At 46.2% G+C, this 26,070-nt stretch overlaps 1 protein-coding gene across 2 annotated transcripts in view; it reads right to left on the bottom strand.

Moving 5' to 3' along the window:
* Window positions 1-26,070, bottom strand: part of PARP2 (poly(ADP-ribose) polymerase 2) — a 388,402-nt gene that overhangs the window by 258,802 nt on the left and 103,530 nt on the right. For both annotated transcript variants that reach the window (XR_015297579.1, XM_086931868.1), the window contains exon 4: window positions 2,030-2,236. Coding sequence is in view for 1 of the 2 variants with exons in the window: in XM_086931868.1 (XP_086787994.1) it covers window positions 2,030-2,236 (207 nt within the window). In the remaining variant the exon portion in view is untranslated. The remainder of the gene's footprint in view (window positions 1-2,029; window positions 2,237-26,070) is intronic.

Raw genomic sequence — 26,070 nt, 5'->3', positions numbered from 1 at the left:
GCCCCCTGTTTATCTGAAAATCACTTAGCTGTGTTATTCTTGCACTGTGCTATATTAAGTTAGCATTATAAGGCTGAGTTAGTAGCCACTGCCACATTTGTAGGTAACCCACTGAACTGTCCTAATAGAATGCAGGCTTAATGTATAGCCTGTGGCTCCAATTTGTATTTCGCAATCCATATTAGACTGTGACTGAATAAAGTTTCATCATATGTACTGCTTGCTTCAGCAGAAAGCTGATGGAGTGCATTTTCTCCTAAGGTTGGGCCTCACTGTACTAATGAATATATTGTTTGTACTTCTGCATTCCTTTCCCATGAGACGAGGCCTGCTCCCACTGGCTCAGCTGAAGGCACAAACAGAATGACATTGCAAGAGAGAGATAGTGTGTACCCGGTCTCAGACTTTTAGCTCATCCTTGTGCGCCCTCTTTGTCTCTTGCAGTCTTCTGTGCAAAGTTACTGGGTGTGTGTCTAGTGCTCCTGCTGAAATGTATAATTGTTACTTCTATGCCTGGGAAGCCAGTCCCTCGGCAGACATCTTAGAGTGCAGGTCATAATGGACTCCTCTGCAGAGTATTGCTAATAAAACGAACTGCTTGTATTCTCTTCTGTCTGACCAACTCTTCATTCTTGGGGAGGCATAGCAGGTGGTTGTAAGTAACCTGCGTGGCCCCTAAGGGTCACGTCCTTCACCCCTCAATCGCTACGTTTTTGGCCATTCTCAGTCGCAGGACCCCGAAGTTAAGTGTCATTGTACTCGGGAGACCGAAGGGAACGCTGGGTGGTAGGAAATATGTGCCGGCGCAGTGAATCTCTGCCTTTGAATGCACAGCAAATGTGACTAGGTAAGAACAAGATTTAAAGGACAATTTACAGAAAACTAGTACTCATTGGAAAACAAGGTATGCTTCACAAAAGCCACAAACTGAAGCTGGACAGCCTAAAACAAATAAAGTCAGCAAATAGAAAGCAACCAAAAGTGAGCTACAAACCATAAAGTCAATGGTAAGCAATGGGCAGAATGCATTCCCAAGGTAAGGTTTCCGAATGACCCTAATATGTCTTTAGTAAGCCAGACAGCTGCGCTGTCTGGGAGGCTTCAACCGAAAAAGGTAATCTATTTGTGTTTGGGATTTATGGACATGGGAGTAGAAGCTGGAGTCTTTTCTCTCCAGGTGCACCACCCTCCACATGTTTAGCAGAACAAAGCCTCCAGTCTCGCTTTTTGGAAATCACCCACATCATGACTGCTGTTACTCATCTTATGGAGTTCTTCTGACAGAACCATATCAAAGGTAACCCATATTAAAACTGTACCTACTGCCTCCCTCTCCAGTTTCTCCAAAAATTCCACCATAAATTCAGGCTAGCCTCGATTCAATGCATAAACTGAGGCAACCATCAATGGGATGGCTTCTGCAGTCCTCATGAGAAATATTTACCACCCCGGTTCATTCTTAAGCATCCAGACATGTGAAGGGGAAACCTCCTTCACAGGCATGACAACTCTAAATTGTTTCCTCTCTTACTGGGAGAATTCAGCTCTTTCACATTAACCCCTGCTATGCTGATGACTGCCCCCGTCCGTCATGCACTGCGGTGGGCGTGTGCTGATGACGGCTGGGGGATGTCATAAACCCGCCCACTTATAAAAGAATCGCAGCCCCGCCCAAGGGGTTAAAAGAAGCTATCTGTACCATGGTGTCACTTCACTCTAGCGACATCCCCTTACTGGTCTTACTTATTAGTGTGGGTCTGAATCGCACACAACCAACCATATAATGATATTGTGGCCCACCAAAAGGTAATACAATACTGTGACTTAGTGTGATTCGTTCAGGGGAGAATTTTGCATTTAAACAACAAATCTGACTCCAAAAGTGTAGACTCAAAATGGAATCCCACCAAAATCAAGAATACGAATACCATGGAGTTGCATACAGTAATGCTCATTATACCTATTGAAACAATTCTGTTTCTGGACTTGGCTTCATAAAAGTTCAACATTATTGAAAACCTTAACATACCAGACTCCAGGCGCTCTATCTTCCTTTCAAACTGGGTGCTGTTGTTTATCTGGGCCATCTTGCCAAGGTTCAAGGTGTATGTAGTCTTTCCAAAAGTCACTGAAATGCTCTTCTGGTTTGCTTGCTGTGCAGTCTCCAATTCAAGCATAGTTTCTGGATCGTATGGAGTCCAAGAGCCATCATCAGCCTCCCACTGCCAGACGAAATCTATGGTGCAAGGGCAAACATAAATAAGGGCTTTTCTGACAAAGGTGAAAGGAAAATGGTGAAGCAATAAAAAGCAGTTAAGAGAAGGGCTAAACTCCAAACTCAGTGACCATGAATGGGGCACGTTTATGGACCAGTTTGACATTTGCCTCTTCCAAGAGACATGATTGTTGGGACCAGCCAATAGATCAGGTTTCATATAATTTACCATAAAAGGCATCCCATAAAGGGGTGGGCCTTCCATCAGGGAGATTATTAATCTGGGTGAGCACAGCGTTGGCTTGTAAAGTTAAACAGCTACCACTAATCTCAAGGGATCTATTAGCCCTAACAATAACTGCAGCAGTGGGATGTCATTTAGTTTATAATAGTTATAATAGCAGCAGAAGGAAACATTCTGAATCAGAAACTTTACACAAATTGGAGACTAACAAACTGAGCCATCGTTTATCGAGTAATAATAGCAGGGGCATTCAACACCACGTATGAACCATTAGATGACCTACAGTCCTCAACCTGACAGGAGGTTGAGAAGTTTGGTATGTACACATTAGTTTTCCCACCAATTACGATCTGGACTGCCACTGCTCTTCACTTGGCAGCACTAACTGTATCTTATGGCCTTACCTCACGTAATCGGTGAACAAGATTGGATAGATTGGGGACATATACGTACAACAGAGCTAGGTGTACAAGCAGCACTGACTACATTACGATTAGCACAACCTTTTGGCCCGCCCTGGTGGACATGGTAGTAATTGAAAGAATGGTGTACATGGTAGTAATTGAAAGAATGGAAAATGATCACAATGCGCTGAGTGTATCACTTAAAGATCTACTTCAGCGATCGAAGGGCCGGCTTACCATTTAAGAGATTGTTCCTGAACAGTTTAAAAAAATAGGACATCTATAAAGAGGTCTTATATAACCCAGCATCCTGAATCATAGCAAGTATTTACACAGATGCTGCAGACACTATAGAGACTAAAGCAGTAATGTATACTTACCCAATGTCTCTTAGCTATCTCTGCTCACAGCAAATTGTTTGTAGCACTTGGGGTGCATTTCACTAGAGCCAATAAATCTAATCGAATAAGGGGTCAACTAACCTCTAGTTCTCAAGAGAATGTAGGAAAGCTAAATGTATCCCAATTGAGTCAATAGCAAGATTTTACATCAAGGCCCGGAGGCCAATATTATGCACTTCCCTTTATTACTACTCAGGCAGCAGCAACAAAAATAGAATCAGAACACACAAAAACTTCCAGAATACTGAACATGCATATCCTCTCAGAACCTGCAGCCATCTTCCTCTTTTGTTGCTGCTCAGGCTTAAGATAAGTCTATTTTAAACTGTCATTTTAAATATGTGTGCAAGTTAATTTGTAGAGATGTTTGATTAGGAGATTTATATGATTAATGTGTATAAAATGCGTTTTTTAAATATGAATATGTTTAGTTCTTGAATTAATTTAAAAAAAAAAAAGAAATAAGTATGGGTTTATTTAAATTAGAGTTTATTTTGAAGGTCTAGATGTAAGTTTATTTTTGGGGTTTAATGATTAAGTACAGGGAGTCTGGGGTTGATTTTCGGATCGTAACTTGTTTTGAAAAGGAGTAGGAGTCTTTTTAAAACTTAAGAAATATAAGGGGAGAGTGAAGTTACCGTCTGGTGGCAGTTAGAAGTTGGTTTGTAGCGCGAGGAAAGGCGCGTGTTGCAGGCGCGCGTTTAGGTGTTGCAGGCGCGCGTGTTGTCAGCGTGAGGCAGTAGTACTCTGAGTGACGTTGGTTTGCGCTCGTCTTTGTGTTCCTGAAGGGCGGCCATACACACGAACGTGTTGCAGGCGCGCGTGTTGTCAGCGCGAGGCAAAAGTCCTCTGAGTGACGTTGGTTTGCGCTCGTCTTTGTGTTCCAGAAGGGCCGCCGTACACACGTAACGTGCGGCGGCCATTTTGTAAAGTTGGGAAATCATATTGGATGCTTAAGGGAGAATTGGCTACCATGTTTTGGGCTGTCAAATAACGAAGAAAAACGGACAGTTTGCGTTTTTTTTGTCAGTCACAAGTCGGAGTTCAGAGTGAGGTCGAGGTCGCGTTTGGTTGATTAGTGAGGGAAAGTATTAATTATTGTGTAGTTAGTTGGTTTTGATCTTGTTTGATTTCATTAAATTTGGATTATTTAATGAGTGAAAAAGGTTTTGAAATGGAGGGTGCTGAGGGAAATTTCGAAGAGAGAATGAAGTCCTATATGGACAAAATGTTTGGAGAAATGTCAGCATCCATTGACAAAAAGATTGAGAGTACAATAGAAAAGGGTATTCATAAAAAACAAAGAGTTAATGAGGATGAGAGTTTTTGGACCACAGAAGAGGTGGATACTCTTGCTGGTACTACCAGCCATGGTACAAAAAAAAGAGTCTTAAAAGGAAGCATTTGGATGCAAAAAGAAAAGAGAAGGAACGTAAGGTTCTCAAAGAGGTCGCTATAAAGGCGAGAGGAGGCGCAAAAAAGGCGCGTAAGAGCAAGCATACCACTGTGGCATGTGATTCAAGTTCAAGTGGTGATGTTGAAATTACATGTAGTTCAAGTCTGGAGGATTCAGACTTGGAGGAGATTTCTTTAAAAAAAATCAAAATTATTGGAAAAGGAGGTAAAGATAGAGGAGAACAAGATTTATGACCCTCAAGGCGAGCAAATGTTTGATCCTCTTTTAATACAGCACCCTCTATCACCACAGTGGGCTCCGGTGGAGCACGTTGCTAAGTATGTTCGTTTTTGGATTAGGAGAGAAATTCCAAAGGAAGTTAGAACGAGAATGAGGAGTGAGTGCCCGAGGCCCAGCCTTGATAGCAAAGTAGCATATACTCCCGATGTAGATCTAAGGATGTTAACTTTTATAAATAAAACTGGGAAGGATCCTAGGAGGGGCCTGGAGAAAGGTCTTAAAGGGTGTCAGGACAGGCTCTTAGATATTCTGGGTCCTCTAACCAAAATCTTTGATATGTGCGAGGAAGCACATTCTAACAATGTTGGAATAGACGTGGCAGATATGCGCCAGTGGGTTCAGAGGTCAATTTGCCTTCTGGGAAATGCGAATACGGCATTGTGTATTGAAAGAAGGAAATCTATCTTGTTCAAGATTGATCCTAAGTTAGTGGATTTGGCTGGCAAAGAGCCAGGGGAACGTTCAGAACGTTTGTTATTTGGGGATGACTTTGTCAAGGAAATGTCCCGGTATGTCAATACCTTTAGTTCCTTGGAGAAAGCGCAGAAAACATCAGGCGTGTTTTTAGAGTGGCCGGGCGAATGCGGGGCCGGTTCCCCGGCCGTGGGCAAGGAATTTCACGAAGAAATTTCGGAAGAGGCAGGCCCTATGGTTCAGATTTTGGATCAAACTATTACAGTTCGAGATGAGGACAGGGGAATTTTTTTTCCTCAAAGGCAGAGAAGCAGAGGAAGAGGCATGTGCTCTGAGCGGAGAACAAGAGCGGCCTCAGGTAAGGAATTTACAAGACCATTCTTCTATCCGAATAAAGTTGGGCGGCAGACTAGCCCTATTTGTTTCGAGATAGAAGGAGATTACTCAAGATCCATGGGTCTTGCAAGCTGTTGTTGGTTACAGCATAGATTTTGTAGAGAATCCAGTTCAGGAAAGAGTTCCAAATAATTTGAGGTTCTCAAAGGACATGGAGGATATGGTTACGGAAGAGATAAATGCTCTAGAGGAGAAGGGGGCAATAGAGGAAGCAAGGTATGTAAGAGGAAGTTACATAAGCAATATATTTTTAGTGGAAAAGAAGGAAAAGAAGATGCGTCCTGTAATACATTTAAAGGGTTTGAACAATTGGGTTGTATACAATCATTTCAAAATGGAAGGCATCCATTTGTTAAGGGATCTCTTAAGGAAGGGAGATTGGTTGACAAGGTTAGATTTGAAGGCTGCTTATTTAACAATTCCAATGTGCGAAGAGCAGAGAGATTTTCTCCAGTTCAGGTGGAAAGGGAAGTTATGGAGATTCAAGAGCCTCCCTTTCGGTTTGACATCAGCCCCTTGGTGTTTCACAAATGTGATGCGTCCGGTGGCAGCTTGGTTGAGATCGCGGGGAATTCGTTTGATTGTGTACCTGGACGATTTTTTGATCATGGCAGAGGAGGAGATTCTGGCAAGGGAGAGGACAGAGTTTGCGATCAGAGTGATAGAGGATCTGGGGTTTGTAGTGAACAGGGATAAGTCATGTGTTGTTCCTCAGCAGGAGATGCAGTTTTTAGGTTTTGAGATTCAGACATTGGATTGTGTATTGAAGTTGCCAATGACAAAGTGAAGACGATCAAGAAGGAGGTGAAGAGGGCTATGGTTTCGGAGTGGATCACATTGAGACAGCTAGCTCGGTTGTTAGGTCTGTTGTCTGCATCGATTCAGGCGATTTTTCCAGCGCCTCTTCATTACAGAGCATTACTGAGGTTGAAGGGCTTTCACTTGAGGAAAGGAGCAACATATTCTCAGAGGTTCTGGTTGGATCAGGATTCAAGGGAAGAGTCGAAGTGGTGGATGATGCATTTGGAGGCATGGAACGGAAGGGCAATTTTTGGAATAGTGCCAGGGATAGAAATAGAGTCGGGTGCGAGTCTTCAAGGTTGGGGTGCAAAGTGCGGAATGGTGTCAACAGGGGGGGAAGTGGTCCAAGGAGGAAACGCAGATGCACATAAATTGTCTGGAGTTACTGGCAGGGTCTTTCGCGGTAAAGAGTTTCATGAAGGATCAGATAAAGTGTTGTGTGCTCTTGAAAATGGACAATCTGTCTGCGGTGAGGTATGTGAACAAGTTAGGGGGTCCACGGTAGAAAGGTCTAGCGAACCTAGCAAAGGATTTTTGGAATTTTTGCTTAGAAAAGGAGATTGTGGTTCAAGCTCAGTATATTCCGGGTCTGCGCAACGTAGAAGCGGACTGGTTTTCAAGGTACCTGAAGGATGTGAGCAATTGGATGTTGAACAGGGAAGTTTTCAGGAGTGTGGAGTCGAGATGGGGTCCTTTTCAGGTGGATTTATTTGCGGACAGGTTGAATTGTCAGGTGAAAGATTTTTACAGTTGGAGACCAGATCCGGAGGCGAAGGGAATAGATGCTTTTCTACAGATTTGGAGTGCTGGAAGGAATTATGCTTTTCCCCCATTCGCTTTGATTCAGAGAGCTTTGATGAAGGTCAGGAGAGAAGAAGCAGAGATCGTAATGATAACTCCATTTTGAAAATCCCAGGTGTGGTTTTCGGACATGATGGAATTGTTGGTGGAAGATCCCGTGTTGTTACCGGATTTCAGAGAGATTATTCTGGATCCACAGGGGAATGTTCACGAGTTGGTGGAAACAGGCCAGTTAAAGCTGGTTGCGTGGTTCATTTCAGGAGAATTTGGAAAGTGCATGGATTAAGGGAGGAAGCGGAGGCTCTTATCTCGGGACCGTGGTCTAAGGGCACAACCAAAATGTATAGATCAGCATGGAGAAGATGGTCTGGTTGGTGTCTTGAGAGGGATTTGGATCCCATATCAGCTTCTGTGGTAGAAGTGGTGAATTTCTTGTCTGAGTTGTATGAGAAGGGTTTAGCTTACAACTCAGTAAATGTTAGCAGGTCAGCTATTTCTGCGGGCCATGTTTTAGTGGAAGGTCTTCCGATTGGGCAGCATGTCTTGGTAAGGTGGTTGGTTAAGAGTGTTAGGATGATTCTACCTCCTACGGCGAAATATGGTCTTCTTTGGGGCGTTTCTGCGGTTTTGAGAGAATTAGATAGTTGGGGTGAGAATGTGTCTTTGGAGATGAATTCTTTATCATGGAAATTAGCTATGCTGTTATGTTTGGTGCCTTGTAGAAGTGTTTCCGATATTAGGGATTTGGAGGTGGATTCTAGGTTTTTTCAGCCGGAAGGAGTTTGTTTTGAGTTGAGGAAAAGGACTAAGACTATGTCTAGGACTATTTTTTATCCTCAATTTGAAGAGAATAGGAATTTATGTGTTGTTCATTGTTTAAAAGAATATTAAAGACGAACTTTTGGGTTGAGACCTATTGGGTGTTCTCAGTTGCTGGTCTCTTTAAGGAAACCTTTTAAGGGTGTTTCTTCTGCTACCATGGCTAGATGGGTGAAAGAGGGGATGTTAAAGGCTGGGATTGATACAAGTGTTTTTGGAGCTCATTCTGTGAGAGGGGCTATGGCTAGCAAGGCTTATATGAAAGGGTTTAGCTTGAATGGGGTTATGAAGGCTGCAGATTGGAGTTGTGAGTGAACTTAAGAAATGTTATTTTAAACCAGTGGATAATGTGTTAAATAGTGTTGTTGGAGAACTTTCAACATGCATAATATTGGCCTCCGGGCCTTGATGTAAAATGCAGATTTTCAACATTTAGAAATGAGTCGAAAATCATGATTTTAATAAAGGCACGAAGGCTAATATTATCCCTCCGCTTTTCCCGCCCATTATTTAATGGTTTACTTTTTATCTTATTCAGGATAAAGAAGAAAAGTTTCGATGGAGTTGGTGTTTTGAAGAGTTGGTGTCAAGGAAGAAGAGAAGATTTGGAGTTGTTTGGTCAGAGACTATGGTTTTTGTTTTCTAATGTTTGCAGCGCCCGAAAGAGGAAGATGGCTGCAGGTTCTGAGAGGATATGCATGTTCAGTATTCTAGAAGTTTTTGTGTGTTCTGATTCTATTTTTGTTGCTGCTGCCTGAGTAGTAATAAAGGGAAGTGTATAATATTAGCCTCCGTGCCTTTATTAAAATCATGATTTTTTACTCATTTCTAAATGTTGAAAATCTGCATTTTAAGCTATTGGCATTGTATATGGCAATGCATTTTATAATATTAAAAGGCATTGTAATTTACAATACCAATAGGTCAAACTTTAGCAAAAGCAAGACATATTGTATTGTAGGGTGCGGTGTCACTGAAGTGGGCACAAGCTCAACATTATAGTTAAGAAAAAATAATTCAACTGAGCGAGGTGTCCCTAAAGCCAGCACTGCGCTCAGCATGCAATTTGAAAAAAATAAAATAAAAGGTGAAGGAACGAGCAGTGTCTCTGAAGTGGACACAAATTCTTCTAAAAACTAATAATAAAAAAAAAAGCTTTGCCACAGCAGACTGAAGCTGAACTCAGACAAGACGGAGGTCCTCATTCTCGGACCCACTCCATCAGCCTGGGGAGAATCTTGGTGGCCCACATCACTAGGCACAGCCCCAGGACCCACAGACCACGCACGCAACCTGGGGGTCATCCTTGACTCCACCCACTCCATGACCAGGCAAGTCAACCCCGTCTCTGCGTCCTGCTTCAACACCCTCCGCATGCTACACAGGATCTTCAAATGGATCCCTCCCGACACGAGAAAAAACGTCACCCAGGCCCTCATCACCAGCAGACTCGACTTCGGGAACGCCCTCTACTCAGGAACGAGAACCAAGCTCCTGAAACGACTAGAACAAATCCAGAATGCCTCGGCACGAATGATCCTCAACATCCTCCGACGCAGCCCCATCACACCCCAACTGAGAGGCCTGAACTGGCTCCCCGTCAACAAGAGGATCACCTTCAAACTCCTCATCCACGCACACAAAGCCCTACACAGCACTGAACCCACATACCTCAACAACTGACTCAGCTTCCACAACCCCACCCGAAGTCTCCGCTCAGCCAACCTCGCCCTCGCCACAGTTCCTCGTATCTGGAAAACCACCGCCGGCGGCAGATCCTTCTCCTACCTCGCCCCCAAGACCTGGAACGCTCTCCCCACCAGCCTACGACAGACTCAGGACCTGCTAGCCTTCAGAAAACTCCTCAAGACCTGGCTCTTCGATTAGCAGCGCCACCCCCCTCCCCCCAGCGCCTTGAGACCCTCACGGGTATGTAGCGCGCTTTACAAAAGCAGTGATTGATTGATAGTGCCGTGAGTGCTGTGGGGGTTGGGAGCGGACACTTAAAAAAAAACCTTTATTACGACATCAGATTCAATAGGCTTCATTTCGATAAAAACATATCTTTAAAAGCAGTACAAAACACAACAAGTTCAAAAAAGACCAGAACCGGAACATATAAAAACATTCGGAGTATTGTAAAATACACATAACATCAATAAATTACTTAAGAAGGTCTAAAATGATGACCAAAATTAAACAATTTCATTAAGCCTTTTAGATCTGATCGCCCAAGTCCAACTTAAAAACTTTGACATACCGCACACAAACAAGGGCCGGGTATCGGACTTTAAGATTCGCAAGGCCACTAAATGGTGTCTGGTGCCCAACTCCTTACATAATGGTTTTAGCCACCTAGATCTTGGAGCTTTATAAGCGGGGCATTCAAATAGGAGGTGGGCAACAGACTCGACCCTAAGTGCACAGAATAAACAAGAGGGTGAGGTTTGCGCCGGGATTTTCCAGTGTGCGGTCAATTCACCCACTGGAAGCATACCTACTCTAAACTTAAAATACAAAGCCTTATCTAAAGGTTTTGAAATTAAATCAAGGTAGGGTTCACGGAGGGCCACGTCCTTGATCATGAGGAACTCGCTGGTTGCTCTGCATTGTTTGGGGTCATTGCTACTCCTAACCGCTACCCAATTCCAATACATATTCTTAAGGGCAGACTTAGGAGGGGCAGATCGAGTTAGCCAAGCCTCCCTGAGCCCCCGCTCCCCAAGCAAAAATTTGACATCCCTGAGCCACCCAATTTTGGACCAGCCTGGCATCGATAGTACCTCCATCAGCCCTTCCGCATAGCTGGCAAGTTCAGGAACCCTCCACAGGCTGGCCCAGGGTAATAGAGGACGCAGCTTTGCCTGATCTTTAATTGAGCGGCATCCCATGTCTAAAAGCAGGAGTAGGGTAGGGGTACTCTGTGGGAGAGCCAACAAGTCCTTTAGAAATTTGTTCTCGGAGCAAGATAGCTGGTCGATATTGTGTGGTCCCCAGAGCTCTGCCCCGTAAAGTGCTGCACTAACACCTCTTGCCTTGTATATATCTAACACAGGGGCAATAGGTTTAAAGGAGGACGACCGCTGTTCTATGAGGAGAGCCCCCACCACCCTTTTGTGACTTAATAACATCTTCTGGAGATGGGAGTTCCACCGCATAGTATCGGTCAAACAGATACCTAAGTAATCAAACTCCTTAACCCTTTCCAGGGGCACCAGGTTTAGTACGGGGACCCGTCCAAGCTTTTTTGTGGGGTTCAGTACCAAGTATTTTGTCTTTTCTGTGTTGATTTTTAACCCCCTACATACACAGAAGGATTGAAAACTGTCCAGGAGGCTCTGTAGACCCATAGGGGACTTTGAGATCAGAAGGGTGTCATCAGCGAATAGGAGAGTTGGTATTCTCCTGCCCACCAGGGATCGTGAATCAGATGGATTTTTCAAAAGGTGCTTCTCCACTCCGTTCACATACAATGAGAACAGAGTGGGGGCAAGGACACAACCCTGGCCGACGCCCCTATTCACTGGCATTCTAGCAGTCTTCTGTCCCTGCTTACCCCACCTCACCTGCGCGAAGTTTCCTGTATGGAACTTCACTAATAAGGACAATAAGTATGCGGGCATCCCCAAGTCAGACAGTACCTTCCACAGGCAATCCCGGGGCACCAGGTCAAAGGCAGTCTTTAAATCGATAAAATCAAGATAAAGACTGCCTTTGCCTAGTACAACCACCTTCCAGTATAAGAGCAACTAAATGACTGCTCAATAGTCCCGGTACCTGTCCTAAAGCCTGCTTGGAAATTAGAAAGAATTTTATAGTCATCAGCCCACTCGAGCACTCTCCCGAAGACCACCTTTCCTGCAACCTTCTGGGTGGAGTCGATTAGACTAATGCATGGGTCTCCAACCGGTCGATCGCGAGCTACCGGTAGCTCGCCGACCACCCGGGAGTAGCTCGCGCCTGGCATCCAATTATTATTGCTTCTTTCTAGGCTCCGGTATCTATTTATTATCCCTATCCCTTCGTTATTTTTTTCGGAGTGTTATTGAGCGCTTGCCCGCCCTCACCCAAACCAGATGCTCAGATTAGCTGAACTGAGCTTTAGCTGGGGCGGGGCGGACAGAAGAACATGACGTTCTTCCTGAACTCCGGCACAAGCACAAACCGTGCCACCGGCCTTTTCAAGGCTGGCATTGCGCTTTATATCCTGTGCGATGCGTGCGCAAAGCAGCAGGACGGAAAGCCTGATAGCTGTAGTGCAGGTGGCCCAAGTACTGTTGAGCTATCTACCCTACCGGAAACTGCGCCACGAGCCGTTTGATCCTGCGAAGTGTGGAGCACATTAGCTGATTTGTAAGTGAGCCCCTCGCCCAGTAGCTCCATATTAAGCGAAAGCAGCTCAGTGCGTGTAAGACTCTGATTTGAATGTGTGTGCCCGTTCATGCGATACTGCGCCCGTCCCAAATAAAAATCGGAAGGATTCTACTACAATAGCTAATCAGCATACTGACTGATAATAGCAAGACTAAACATGTGCTGCGGGGAGCACCGTCCTTCTCTTCATTTTAAAAATGCGTGCAGCTGAAAAACATTCCCTATTAACTTTAAAGATAACGTTTCAGTTAATGTGCTGTTTTATGTTCATAACGCTGCTGCCTATTTCAGCAAAGGCCTATTTGCAAGTGCCGTGGATTATCATATTCAAAGATATACATTTGGAATTCAAGAAACAAGCCCACAGGAAAAAAATTCAACGAATAAAAGTCAAAATGTTTTTACGGATACCTATTCCCTTTTCTGGTTACCAAGTGCTGAGTCAGATGTTACACAGCCGCTAGCAGGCCAGCCCCAGGGACAAGCAGTCTATGAGTGCATGCGAAGCAGAAGGTAAGGTATGCATTCTCAGAGTTGGCAGTTAACCTGCTTTCTCTGTCAGCAAACAGATTAACGAAAAGATGATCAGCCCGTACACGGAGAGATGGGCATAGAGGAGGCAGGAAGTGGGGGCAGTCATTTGTAAACTGTGACCTCCAGTGCTTCGCAACAGGTGCATTAAGCCCCTGATCTATCCTACTTTCATGGGAACCAATGAGACATTGATTAATGCAGATTAGTGAAGGAGGGGCATTGACCTCCAATGTATATTCTAATCTAGAACTGGAAACTATTATCTATAGGGAGATGTCCTGTGTTAACCTATTCAACTATATTACTGGGGCAAGAATTAATAACCTGCGGGTTACATCTGGAGCCCTGCATCAGTCACATTAACCCCCCTTGAGCTTTTGTAGTGGGTTTGAATCAGCGACCTTCAGTTTGCATGCCAATCTCTGAAGCAGGCGCTTTAACACATATTCACATTTCTGCAACAGGTACATGTCATTAATCCACTGAGTTTGCTGCTATGGAACCATAATTTGACCAGCTTGGAAAACTTGGCTCTCATTAAAAAGATACTAGTCTGCATTATTTTTTTGCTTGACAGAAGCTGACAGATACTTGGCTAAGTAACCAAATGGCCGACTTAAGTAGTATTTGAAAACTCTTACGTTAATGAGTAATCATTAGGTGCAGCTAAAATATCTCAGAACCAGGTGCCAAATTCAAGGGTAAGGACGTGGGAACATTACTCTGGTATTTTATGGGGGGGTTTTATGTAAAACTGGAAGGATGAAAAACAATGTTTATATATGTACTGTACACAGTTGTTACCACCTTTTCAAATACTGGTCATTTGTTGTTGTTTAAATAGTCTGCAAACGGTTGGACATGAAAGAAAATCATATCAGCCCCGGGTCCGGATGGGACCCCTCCTGATCTTTTTCTTAGCAATACTGAGCTATGGGCCCCAATGGTAACAAGAGTACTGAATGCAGCAATTAAAACGGGTCTGCCGAGATCATGGTCCACTGCGGTGATTGTCCCGATTTATAAGAAAGGCTGTAGGGACAGCCCGCAGTGCTACAGACCGATCTCGCTCATTGATGTCTCCGCCAAGGTATTAGGGAGGGCACTTCTCAATCGCCTATTAGATTGGACTGACACCCACAACATCCTGGTGGACACCCAGTATGGGTTCAGAATAGGCAGGTCAACTAGTGACCAATGCCTCAACCTATACCTGCTCGCCGCTAAGTACACCAAGGCGTCTGATGGCACCATTTACATGGGGTTTATGGACTTAGCAGCGGCGTTCGACAACGTCAACAGAGCCAAACTTTGGATACTCATGTCTAACCTGGGAATTGATCCGTATCTTATTAACATCTTGAGGGAACTTCATTGGAACACCACTGCCAAGGTCCGCTACAGTGCGGGGGGGTGAGTACTGATCCCTTCCCGTGCTCGGGCGGGGTGAGGCAGGGGTGCATCCTGGCGCCATTCCTGTTCTCCCTTTATATAAATGGCCTGGAGAGCGACCTGATAGCACTGGGAACGGACTGCCCAAAGGTGGGCGCGCGTCACCTGCCAGTACTTTTGTACGCCGATGACGCGGTCCTCCTAGCCCGAACGGCTGTTGGTCTGCAACTTTTAATTAAGGGTTTCTCGGATTTCATGAGGAAATTGGACCTCTCTGTCAATATGACAAAATCTTTCATCATGATAGTGGGGAAGAAACCACAGAAGAAATTCGTATTCAAACTGGGTGATCATGTCTTGGACACTGTCAAAACATTCCCATATTTGGGCCTTTTATTCGATGAGAAGTTAAAGTTCGCCCCTCTGATAGAGGAGAGGGCGAGGAGACTAGTCTCAGCTAATGGGGCTATACTAAACTTTGCACGTCGAATGGGACGTTGGTCCCCAGAGCAGGTGATGACTTTGAATAGATCAGTCAGTATATCAAAGACCATCTACGGAGCTGAAGTGTGGGGTTTCAGAGATGCACAACTAATTCAAAGAGAGGAAGATAAATTCCTAAATAAATTGCTAAAACTTCCGCTGAGCATCCCCGCAGCAATAACACACGAAGAGCTGGGAACCACATATATAGCCGACCTTATTATACTGAGACCCATATTGGCCTGGCTTAAAATTTGGTCAAACCCCAATGCGGAATTATCCAGACAGATCATCCAGGATTGCTTGATGAAAGAGAAATGCCTTCAAATCCCCTGGCTGAAATATGTTAAAGACACTTTGGGGGATATTGATGAACAAATGCTATTCTTGGACCCCTCCAGGGTGGACATATACTCCAGACACTCTGTACAAAGCCAATTGCTGGATAAATTTAATGACAGGAGGAGGGAGCTTGACTCTACTAAATCCTCGGCAGTTGCTCATTCGCTTGTATCTAATCAAGCAGGCATGGAACCGTACCTCTTTTTAATGTACAGTCAGCACGAGAGGTTTTTAATGACTCGTTTTAGGCTCAATTTGTTGCACCATACTTTAGCTTATCCATCAGGGTTCACTCAAACAATTGAGCAAAAGGGTGCCTGCGGCTGCGACAATAGGTCTCCGCAGGACACCCTTCATTTTGTTTTATTGTGTTCTTTTTATAAAACACCGCGCCAAAGATTTTTAGTGGGTGTCTTGAAGGACTCAAATATTATCCATGCTAAATCTGCTTTATTGTTTTTGCAAAGAGCCACTGAAACGCGAACTCTATTTGCTATTATAAGTTTCCTTAAAATTGCTTTTAAACTGAGAAACACAAGGGGTTGATGAAATTGGTGGGTTTGGTACCTAAAATGTTACACCGGGTCTTGTATCACATTTGCACTCTGGTTTTACCATTCACAAAAACCCCTCTTTTTAACTGGACGTTTTTTTTTTGTTTCTTTAAAAAAAATGTCATGTTCAGAATGTTTTCATTTGAGATTATGTACTATGATTATTATGTATTTTCATGATGGTTTTTAACCTTCGAAACAAATAAACGAACTGAACTGAACATATGTATTTAGTTGTAGCATAACTTTTCTCCCTGTGTTTATTTGATAACGAAGAAAGGAGAGGTATTTTGCTTCAGCATTTTTATAGCGCTTACTAACCCAATATATGGCACTGTAGTACTTACCTACATGGTGAGCAAGTGTGTAAGGTAGGTGGTTGGAAGTGTTTTCTTTGGCTTTTGTTCCTTTGTGGGAAGTGTTTCCATGTCTTGCCTGATGAACACCAAGGTGCGGTTATCATGTTATGGGACACAGCTCTTAGTTAGCAGTGTGGTGGGTGATGAGGTGTGAGACAGCATTAAAGTCAATGAAGCTGGGCGTGGGGGTCTCTCGGAAAAAAATTGCGAGCTGTTTAACCTTTTAGTAGCTCACTACAGTTTTCACTGATCAGAAGTAGCTCTCAATACAGAAAAGGTTGGAGACCCCTGGACTAATGGGACGATAGTTAGCTGGGTCGTCCCGACCCCCCATCTTGAAAACCGGGACAACCTCAGCTCCCATCCAAGAGTCTGGGAGTGTCGCACCATAATAAGTCGCATTGAGCAACGATTAAATTAGCCTCCCCCATTCCTTCAAATTAAGGCGGACAAGTCCCCCGGTAGCCCATCTGGGCCTGCTGCTTTATTAGGGACTAGAGATTTAATCACATTCACCACTTCCTTAGCTGTGAAGGAGAGATCCTCGCTCAACCCAGAGGAGCCCATAGATGGAAAAATGATCGGCCCCAGCCTTACATCCTGGTTGGAAGTGTAGAGGAGGGAGAAGTGATTAAACCACGACTCCTCTGATATGTTGCATGTTATTAAAGTATCAACCGGCCTATTCCTGGCCCTTACTAGGTCCCAAAAACCCTTGGAATCTCTCCCGGCACTAGCCTCCTTCAGGTCGCACCAGAACTGATCCGCCCACTCTTTCTTGGCTTCACAAATAGTGTGCTTGTACTCTTTCCTAGCAACACGAATCAGCTCAGATTCCTTAAGTTTAACTGCTTTCAGTAGTGCCCTTTTCGCCCGCCAACATTTCTTTGAATACCACCCCAGATTACCCTTGGGTCTCCGATGCTCACTTTCGGGTGAGCCCCGACTGCGGGTTAGGAATAACTTTCCCAGAGCAGTGATAGTGTCACAAAAAAGAAAAGATACCTCAAGAGGGTCCAAGGAGGTAGATTCTAGCCTGAACAGGGCCTTTGCCAGTAGTGACCCTATAGTCTGAACCTTTCCCTCGTCCACGGCGACCTTGCACCATTTAAGTCGCCTCCCACAATTTGAGGGGCATACTTCTCCAGTTGTCCGCAGCACAGAGGGTTCCTGCAGGTCTTTTAAGGACACCCACATAGCAATCAGAGTCAGAGATAATGGGTTATGATCGCTGTCCGTAGAGGAAAGGACTGCCATATCCCGCATTAGGCCCCAGAGCCTTAAGTCCAATAGAATATAGCCTATTCTAGTTGAATGGTCTACCCTGTTGTACGTGTGTGCTCCACAGAGGTCCGAAAGTGTTCTACCATTCACCGCCCTTAGGCCATGTTCCAGAGTCAAGGTATTGAGCTGGATAGCCCATTGGGACCACCTCTTAATAGGCGCTATTGATAGGGATGGAATACCCCTCCTGACGTCCTCATCTGAGATACCCAAAATGTCATCTGCCGCAAGGGGCTCAAAAGTACAGTTAAAGTCCCCGGCGACCATGACATGCATGTCAGGACTGCACTGACTAAGTTCGTCTTCGAGATCAGAAAGGGTTGGGGATGAAGAGCCCCCTTTAGTGCCTCTAGCATAGATGTTAAATATCTCCAAGGTGCACCCTCCACGGGGCCCTCTAACTGATAATCTTAATAGGTCAGGAGACTTAGTTACTCTGTGCCTAATAAGACAGCCCAGGGAGATACTGACCCAAATAAGCAGGCCTCCTGAAGGGCGACCTCTTCCTGAAGGGGGGGGGGGGGGGGGGGGGGGGGGAATTGCAGGAACAAAATGCGTGGTATATCCAACCTTGTGGCAAGGTTCCAAACACCAGGTCTCTTGGAAAATGCATATCCCAAAGGACTCAATTAAGATGTTCCAGTCTGGAAGATCTAGGTTTCTGGAGATACCCGCTATGTTCCAACTAACAATCCTCACATTGCTACTAGCTATAACGTGCTCTAATGGACACTGCAGTATGGGCACGCTAGGCCCAGATGGGGACCCAATAGTGAACCCTCAGACTCCACCAGCCTGCGAAAATTTCCAGATTGGGAACAGCCCGATACAAACTTATTCACGGGACTGAGGGAAGGAGAGGGAGTGGACTCAGGAGGATAGGAAGGCCCATGTAATACACCATTGACAGGCACATTGCAACTCCCAGATAAAACGGCTACAGCAGCTTGCATCTTGGCAGGGTGGTAAACGTCAGGTCAACAACTCCACCCCGGCCTGTTAGGGCCTAAGCCTGCATTTTGCATATTCGACCTTAAAGAAAGGAAATCATGATGGTAATACCCTCTATCCCATCCTCCCCAGGTTAGAGGGCTAGCATACTGTGGCTTTACTGGGTGACAATGGAAATAGCTAAGATCGCGAATGCTAATTCCTGAGCTGCCTTGGCTAGAGTGTTGGTTGCAAATAAACCTTGCTACACTGGCAGCCTTAAAGGTGACCAGAATGCAATCACCCCTCATGTCCTTAGGCCGGTTTCCTACCCAGCTAACCCATCTCACATGAAGAACCCGCCCATCAAGTGAACAAGGCAAAGGTCTATTTTCCCTTAGCCAGGACATAGTTTTGTTTTTAAGTTCGTCATACGATTCATGTTTGCCCACCTTCAGCAGGGGAACCCCGGTAAGCAACGCTACATAGGGCTGACAGTCTGGGGGTAGATTGACATGAGCAGGGGTAATTGCTCCCTTCTCTTCCGGGACCTGCATTTTTGATGGGGCAGGAGGTTTACAATTCTGGCCCCCACCACCTCCTTTGCTGTTGCGAGTGCTATTATTCTGGACAGAGGGACTTTGGCAGGGACCTAAGGTCCCTTTATCCAAGTTCAGGTTGTGATTAGAGCACGTTGGGGAATTAGTTCGGGCAAGGCGACCTATGACATCACTCCCCGCACACACATTAGCCTCAGGTACTTCCCCTGGAGTAATGAGTGCATTCACCTCTGTTGAAGAGGGATCCACCTGGTGGATTGTATTCCCCACAAACCCATCCTCCCGGATTTTGGAATGTAATTTAAGGACTTAAGAGAGAAAAAGTTGTCGAGAGTGGCTTGCTCGAATCTATCCAGCCTCTCAGTCAAAACTTTCACTCTTTCAAGTACCAGGAGTATCAAGGATTTCATTAACTTCTCAATTTGGGCAAAAGGGGGAGACTCGGGTAAGGAGCCTTCAGCAGAAATAGGTTGTGGGTTAACATTTTCCTGCTCGCGTGGAGTACATAACAACTGCCCACCAGAGAACCCCTGGGGCCCCGAAGGAATGTGCCTCACCACCGCCCCCAGCCGCGTTGGTTTCATACAGCCCCTAGAGCAATTTCCTCGAGACTTCTTAGGGGGTTTAGGATAGCTACCCCTGTGGTGACTTGTAGTTCTTTTCCTTTTAGTGGGCGCAGATCTAACTCTTTTAACCTGTGCTACCTCAGATTGTTCAGCGAGACCCTTTGGATGAGAAGGGATACCCAAGGAAATAGGAGGCACTGGAGGCTCTGCAGACACCAGTTCTGGCTGAGTAACCAAGTGCCTACGTAATTCGAGGGCATTGAGTCTCTGCAAGCTGGCCCTTATGGCACCTGCTCTAAGCTTATCAGCGCTAGGAGTATCTGTATCTGACAGATCAGCTATATGTACGGGGGAGAATACTAGTGCCAGGGGCCCAAGGGAAGAACGTTTGCGATTAAGAGGCTCGAGAGAGAGGCGACGTTCAGTAATGGCAATCTCTTTTTCGATAACCGAAAATGCTCGGGTATTAAACTGGTCCATGGTGCCGCTTACATAGCCACCCCCCCCCCCCTTGCTCTTCCCAGAACACGTTGTCATTGGCATGGGGAGGCACACTTGCTGATGAAATCGAGCAACAACTAGATATACGGGATATTACTTGGAGCAAGGGTAATATCATAATACCTGACAGTATCCGAACTTAAGGGGGGTGGCCCAGCCCAGCCCCGGACAGCCACAGACTGTCCCGCCCTTGTCCCGGCTGCTCCCGCGCAGCGGTAGACCAGATGTTGGATATAGGGCGCTCGGCGTCCTGTGAGCGGTGCTGGCAAGGAAGGTGGGACCAGGTGCTATCGGTCAGGCAGGGACTCCTGGGAGATTGAGTCCCTGCATACGCCTATCACAGCCCATTCGATGTTGGACTTCACCCCACAGTCCACGGCCCTTGCGGTCCAGGTGAGATGCTGCTCCCGCTGGCTCTGACGAAGCGGCGAGTTGTGGCAGTGGTCCGCTGGTTGAATACAGTGGCAAAAGTTCCTCTCCCGGCAACCAACAAGGTAGTGTCATCAGAACACAAGACAAAAAGCAAAATAACAAATACAGAATAAGAAGAAACTGTGACTGATGCCCCATTTTTTTGTATTTTCACCCCCCACAACTCCACCCCGGTGTATCCTTCCTCCTAAAGAAAACGACAAAACAGATTTTTTTTTACATTTCTTTTTCTTAAGTATTTTATTGGTTTTCAACTCAAACATCCTCCCCCCATACAAGGTCCAACCTCAATACAGGCAGTTACTGGATACAGTGCGCATCTTCATTGTCTACAGTTGGGTTGGCGTTTACCCCATTTTCAACATCAGAATGAACAATCCAACCTCCCCTCCTTGTTCCTATCTTACCAACACTACTCATATCTCATACATCCACCAATACGACGCAAGCCCAACATGGTACTCCCTGAAGTTGGAACCTCATCCGCCCCCCTCCCTCCCAACCCCTTTGTCCGTTGTGCTCTATATATTCTAAATCAGAATGTCTAAACATTAACAACATACTAGGGTACCTCAATATCGTAATGTGTTTGGACTGCTTCACAATGTCCACCATGAGCGAACCCGCCTCCTTCACCAAACAACGCCCCACAACCTAGCTATATTCAGTGTGCCTCATCTAGGTCCGAGGGGACCCCCAAGGAGTTAGAGGCGGAGTTCGGCTCCGGCAGTGTCAATGTCGCCACTAAAGCTTCCCATGCCTGTGCAGTTTCCATCGCCTTTTCATTATTCGCTCTCCGGGCCTGTTGGAGCCTGACCACACTCTTGCCAGCCGCCCAACTTGTGAATTCCGTTTTCCAGCGCTCTATACTAGGGCCCTGTGTGGACTTCCACTTTCTCGTTAGTTCCCGTTTGGCCAACAGCAAACCCAGATCGATGAATTTACTCGGGACCTTGGTTCACGCTGTATGTGGATACCAGTGCAGTATGCATGTACCCATTTCGGGTTCTATCTGCCTGTCTGTCACCCCGCACAGGATCTCAACCACCTCTTCCCAGTATGTGCAGAGCTGCGGGCAAGCCCAAATCATATGCTGGAAGTCTGCAGCATCCAACCGACATCTAGGGCAACATGCGGAATCCACATTAAAATATTTATTTATCTGTCCTGGGGTTAGGTATGCCCTATGTAATATGTAGCAATGGATACGTTGGAATCTAGCGTTCCGCGTACCCTTCCACGCCCTTTCCACCAATTTAGACCAAGTCGACTCAGGAATATCTTTACCAAATCTACCTCCCATTTTTCTCGCAGCTGAGTCAGTGGGTGAAGCCCCTCCTCCACCATTCACCGATAAAGGCACGTTACTGCCTTTATCGTCCCTGCGGCCATTACCACATATTGACATGTCGGGGACGACTGTGGCTCCATCAACCCTCCCCCCCCCCCCAGTGTTCCTGTAACGCTGCCACCGAAGCGGCATGCAGCAAAAAATCACCTCTGGGCAATCCGTATCTATCCTGCAATACCTGATAAGGCAGGAGAGCTCCTTCCTCGTACAAGTCCCCGATCATCTGCAACCCCAGGTCTTCCCACCCTGCTAATGCCGACCAATCCCCTCCGTGCCGAAGGGCTGTACACATTCCAAGGGTTATCTTCAGTGCATACGGGCGAGTCCCACCCACTCTACGTCTACTTCTATTCCAGCTAGCCCGTAGCGCTTTCTCTTCATTTGTCAACCCGCAACCGCTGACCCAGAACCACGAAAGACAGTATATGCCGCGGGAACCAGCGATCCTCTGGGCCATCTGGTCCCCTAAACTCTTGTGCAACAGCCTGTGTGAGCCACTGCACAGTTTGAAGTTTGAAGTCTGGGACTGCCCATCCCCCCTCCTCTCTAGGACTCATCATCGTGGTCAGTACTACCCGCCTCCTGCTGCTCCCCCACAAAAACCCTCCTACCATAGTCCTGAGCGTCCTAAACACAAGGCTGGTTATCCAGATCGCAGCGTCCTGAAGTAATACAACAGCCTAGGCAGCGCCACCATTTTCAGAAGTGCTACCCTTCCTGCCACTGAGAGTGGCAGAGTAATCCAAAACGTCATAATTCCCCTGAGTCCTTGCACTGCCCTATTCACATTGCCTTCCAAAAGGTCTGCCTGCTCATGATAAATGTTAGTTCCCAGATACGGCAGGCAGCATGGCTCCCATCGTATTCCATGTAATTCGTCTGGGATTTCCATTGCTCGAAGCGCCGGGAACAGACAAGTCTTCTCCTAATTCACACACAACCCCGATACCGCACCAAACGCCCGCAGCAGCATCCTCGCACCCACCAAGTCTTCACCGGGGCCCGCCAAGAACATCAACAGGTCATCTGCATAGAGCAATATATAATGCATGTCTCTATGCATCTCCAGCCCCGCATAATGCTTTCCAGATCTAGCCTGCACCGCCAGGGGCTCAATCGCCAGTGCAAACAGTAGCGTAGAAAGCGGCCAACCCTGCTGCGTCCCTCGTCCCACTGTACAGGAAGCCGACAACGTCCCCCCCATGCACCCGAGCTGTCGCCGATGTATACAGTATTTGGGTCCACCTCACAAACTCTTCCCCTAATCCCATCTTGCGCATAACCTGAAAAAGAAACGACCATTCCAGGCTATCAAATGCTTTTTCTATGTCCACCGAGAGAACCAAAGCAGACGGTACCAGGCCCTGGCAATTCTCCAGGATCCGCATTAGTCGCCTAACATTAACAGCAGTATTACGCTTTGGGATAAAACCGGATTGGTCTCTGTGTATCAGTTGTGACATATATGGGAGTAGGCGGGACGCTAACATCCTGCTCAAGATTTTGTAATCAGTCGTCAACATTGAAAGTGGGCGATATGCCTTCATATCAGTAGCTTCCCTTCCAGGTTTCAGAAGGGGGATAATAATAGCCTCTCTGGTGGTTACAGGCAACCTTCCTGTCTTGTATGCTTCCCGATAAATCAATTGCAACCTTGTGGCCAAGCAATCTGCATATTTGGCATAGAATTCTATAGGGAGGCCGTCCACCCCAGGCGTTTTGTTGCGAGCCATTTGTTTAATCGCACTCCTAATCTCTCCTACTGTAATCTCACCTCCCAGCAGATCCCCCTGTTCCTTGCTCAGGCTTGGTAGAGCGACCTCCTCCAAATAACTCCGTATATCATCAGGGCCCTGAGTCAGCTGGCTACTGTAAAGCCCAGTGTAATACTCCAGGAACAGGCCGTTTATCCCCGATTGCGTATGCACCATCTCCCCAGTCGGGGCTACCAAGCCCAATATCGGCATTCCCCTGGGGGCCGGATTAGCCAACCACGCCAGCAGCGCGGCCGATTTATCCCCCTCGGCATGCATTGGAGCTCTATAGCTCTTGTAGTCAAAGGAACGCAGTTTCTCCACCTGAACCGCTACCTCTTCTCTAGCTTCTGAGATCGCAGCTTGCACCCCCGGGTTCCCAGGTTGGCCCCCTCGGAGTCCCGCAACCGACCTCCCGCTTTCTCCAAGTCCATCAAAATCGTTTTCCGTACACCTGCCACCTTACTAATACAGATCTCTCTGGTCACAACCTTAAACGCATCCCACTCATTCGCTAGTGAGGTCGCCGTCCCCTCGCAGCATTGTTCAATACCCGTCCTCAGCTCCTCCCCAAAGACTTCAACTTCAACAAGCTTTCACCAATGCGCGAATGCAGCCTTGTGTTTATTTTTGCATCACGCTTTCACTTTAATAATTGCAGTTAAAGTGAAAGCGCAATACTAAGATGAACACACGGCTGCCTTTGCCAAAGCTGAATGAAAAACAAAGTGCTTACAGACTAATAAAGAGACAGTGTAACGTCGCAAGTAAAATATCCAGTCCTGATGGGCGGTCCCAAAAGGAGACGGGGCAGTAACAAGGAGGTACTAAGAAGCCTCATTCTCAATGGGAAGCCAGCATATACCAAAGACCATGACACCAGCCAATGAAAAAGATGGGCGGGGCTTCCACTCCACTTCTAACACATACCCTACTACAATATGCCTCGCAGAGCGAACTACGCATGCGCGCTGCAACGCTAGGTGAGACCTAAAAAGGGGGACAGGGACATAATAAAAGACGCTAGGGCTAACTACAGCAACAAATTGGCTCATAGCAAAAGCTCCTGGGAGGAAACTAACTGGTCCAATCTCACTGAAGCTGCAAAAAAGAAGGACCACAAAGTGTTCTGGCATATTATAGCCCAAAGTAACCACCAGGCACAATCACGTGTAGAGCGTTATATACAACCACGCCGCCGGATGAAACACCTTGGCGATTTATACTCAGCCCTTCAGATATATGAAGGCCCAGAAGAAGTGCCACCCGTCCAGATCACAGTGCACAACATCAAGTGTCTTGTTTTTACATTAGGAGATACCATACTTACAATTAGCTCAATAAAGCGGGGAAAGGCACCTGGTCCCGATAATATTCCCTGGGATCTGTACCTTGCTGTACATATGACCTGGGCCCCGTACACTAACAAGGTATCAAATGCCCCCCAATCTCATTACAAGAAACCTCCTCACTAATACAACAGATTAAGAGTGGGAGTCCAGAGGACACCATCCCTGCCAGGATAATGCCTGCACTAGCTGAACAACTCTGCCCAACGATTGCTGAACTGGTGAATCTGTCACTCATTTCAGGCATCGTCCCCAAGGAATGGAAACGAGCCCTTGTCAGACCTATAAGGAAAAACACTGCCACCCCATGGTCTGACTTAACCAATCTATTTCCTTACTGCCATTCTTGGGGAAATTGATTGAAAAACATGTAAATCGCCACCTATCCGGACATATTGAACTTGCTAGTGCCCTGGACTACTCCCAGTCAGGGTTCCGCCCCAAATATAGCACAGAGTCCACCCTCCTGTCTGTCACTGACGACCTACATATGTACCAGGACAAGGGCTTCTCAGTCATCTTGGTTCTATTAGATCTGTCGGCAGCGTTCAACACCGTGTCTCACACCATCTTGACTGAACGGTTGTCGAACGCTGGCATTAAGAACAAAGCCCTTGACTGGTTGAAGAGTTTCCTATCTGATCGCACCCAGAGAGTCACCATGGGTGCGTATCGCTCAGCGGAAGTAGAGATTTCTAAGGGGGTGCCACAGGGCTCCTGTTTGAGCCCCACCCTCTTTAATATCTACGTGGCACCCCTGGCAGGAGTATTGCGTAGGTACGGCTTCATCCCCGTATCATACGCAGAAGATACGCAGCTCCTTTTCCCTTTTAAAACTCTCTCCGCTGAGGTTAGGTACTCTTTTTCTTTGGGCATGAAGGCAGTGGCAAAATGGATGTCCTCCAACTACCTCCAATGTAATGTCAGCAAAACGGAGGTCATGTTGTTTGGGGAGTCAAAAATACTATGGACTCCGGAGTGGTGGCCATCAGACCTAGGAGCAGTTCCTGAACCTAAACAGGTCGTGAAGAATCTGGGAATTCGGTTTGACCAAGATCTGTCACTCAAACAACACTCAAACTACATTTCAGGAATATGCTTCTATACCATCAGT

This window comes from Lissotriton vulgaris, chromosome 7 (genome assembly GCF_964263255.1).
Source record: "Lissotriton vulgaris chromosome 7, aLisVul1.2, whole genome shotgun sequence".
NCBI lineage: Eukaryota > Metazoa > Chordata > Amphibia > Caudata > Salamandridae > Lissotriton > Lissotriton vulgaris.
Note: the sequence above shows the minus strand (reverse complement) of the source record. Positions and strands in the feature narration are given on the sequence as shown.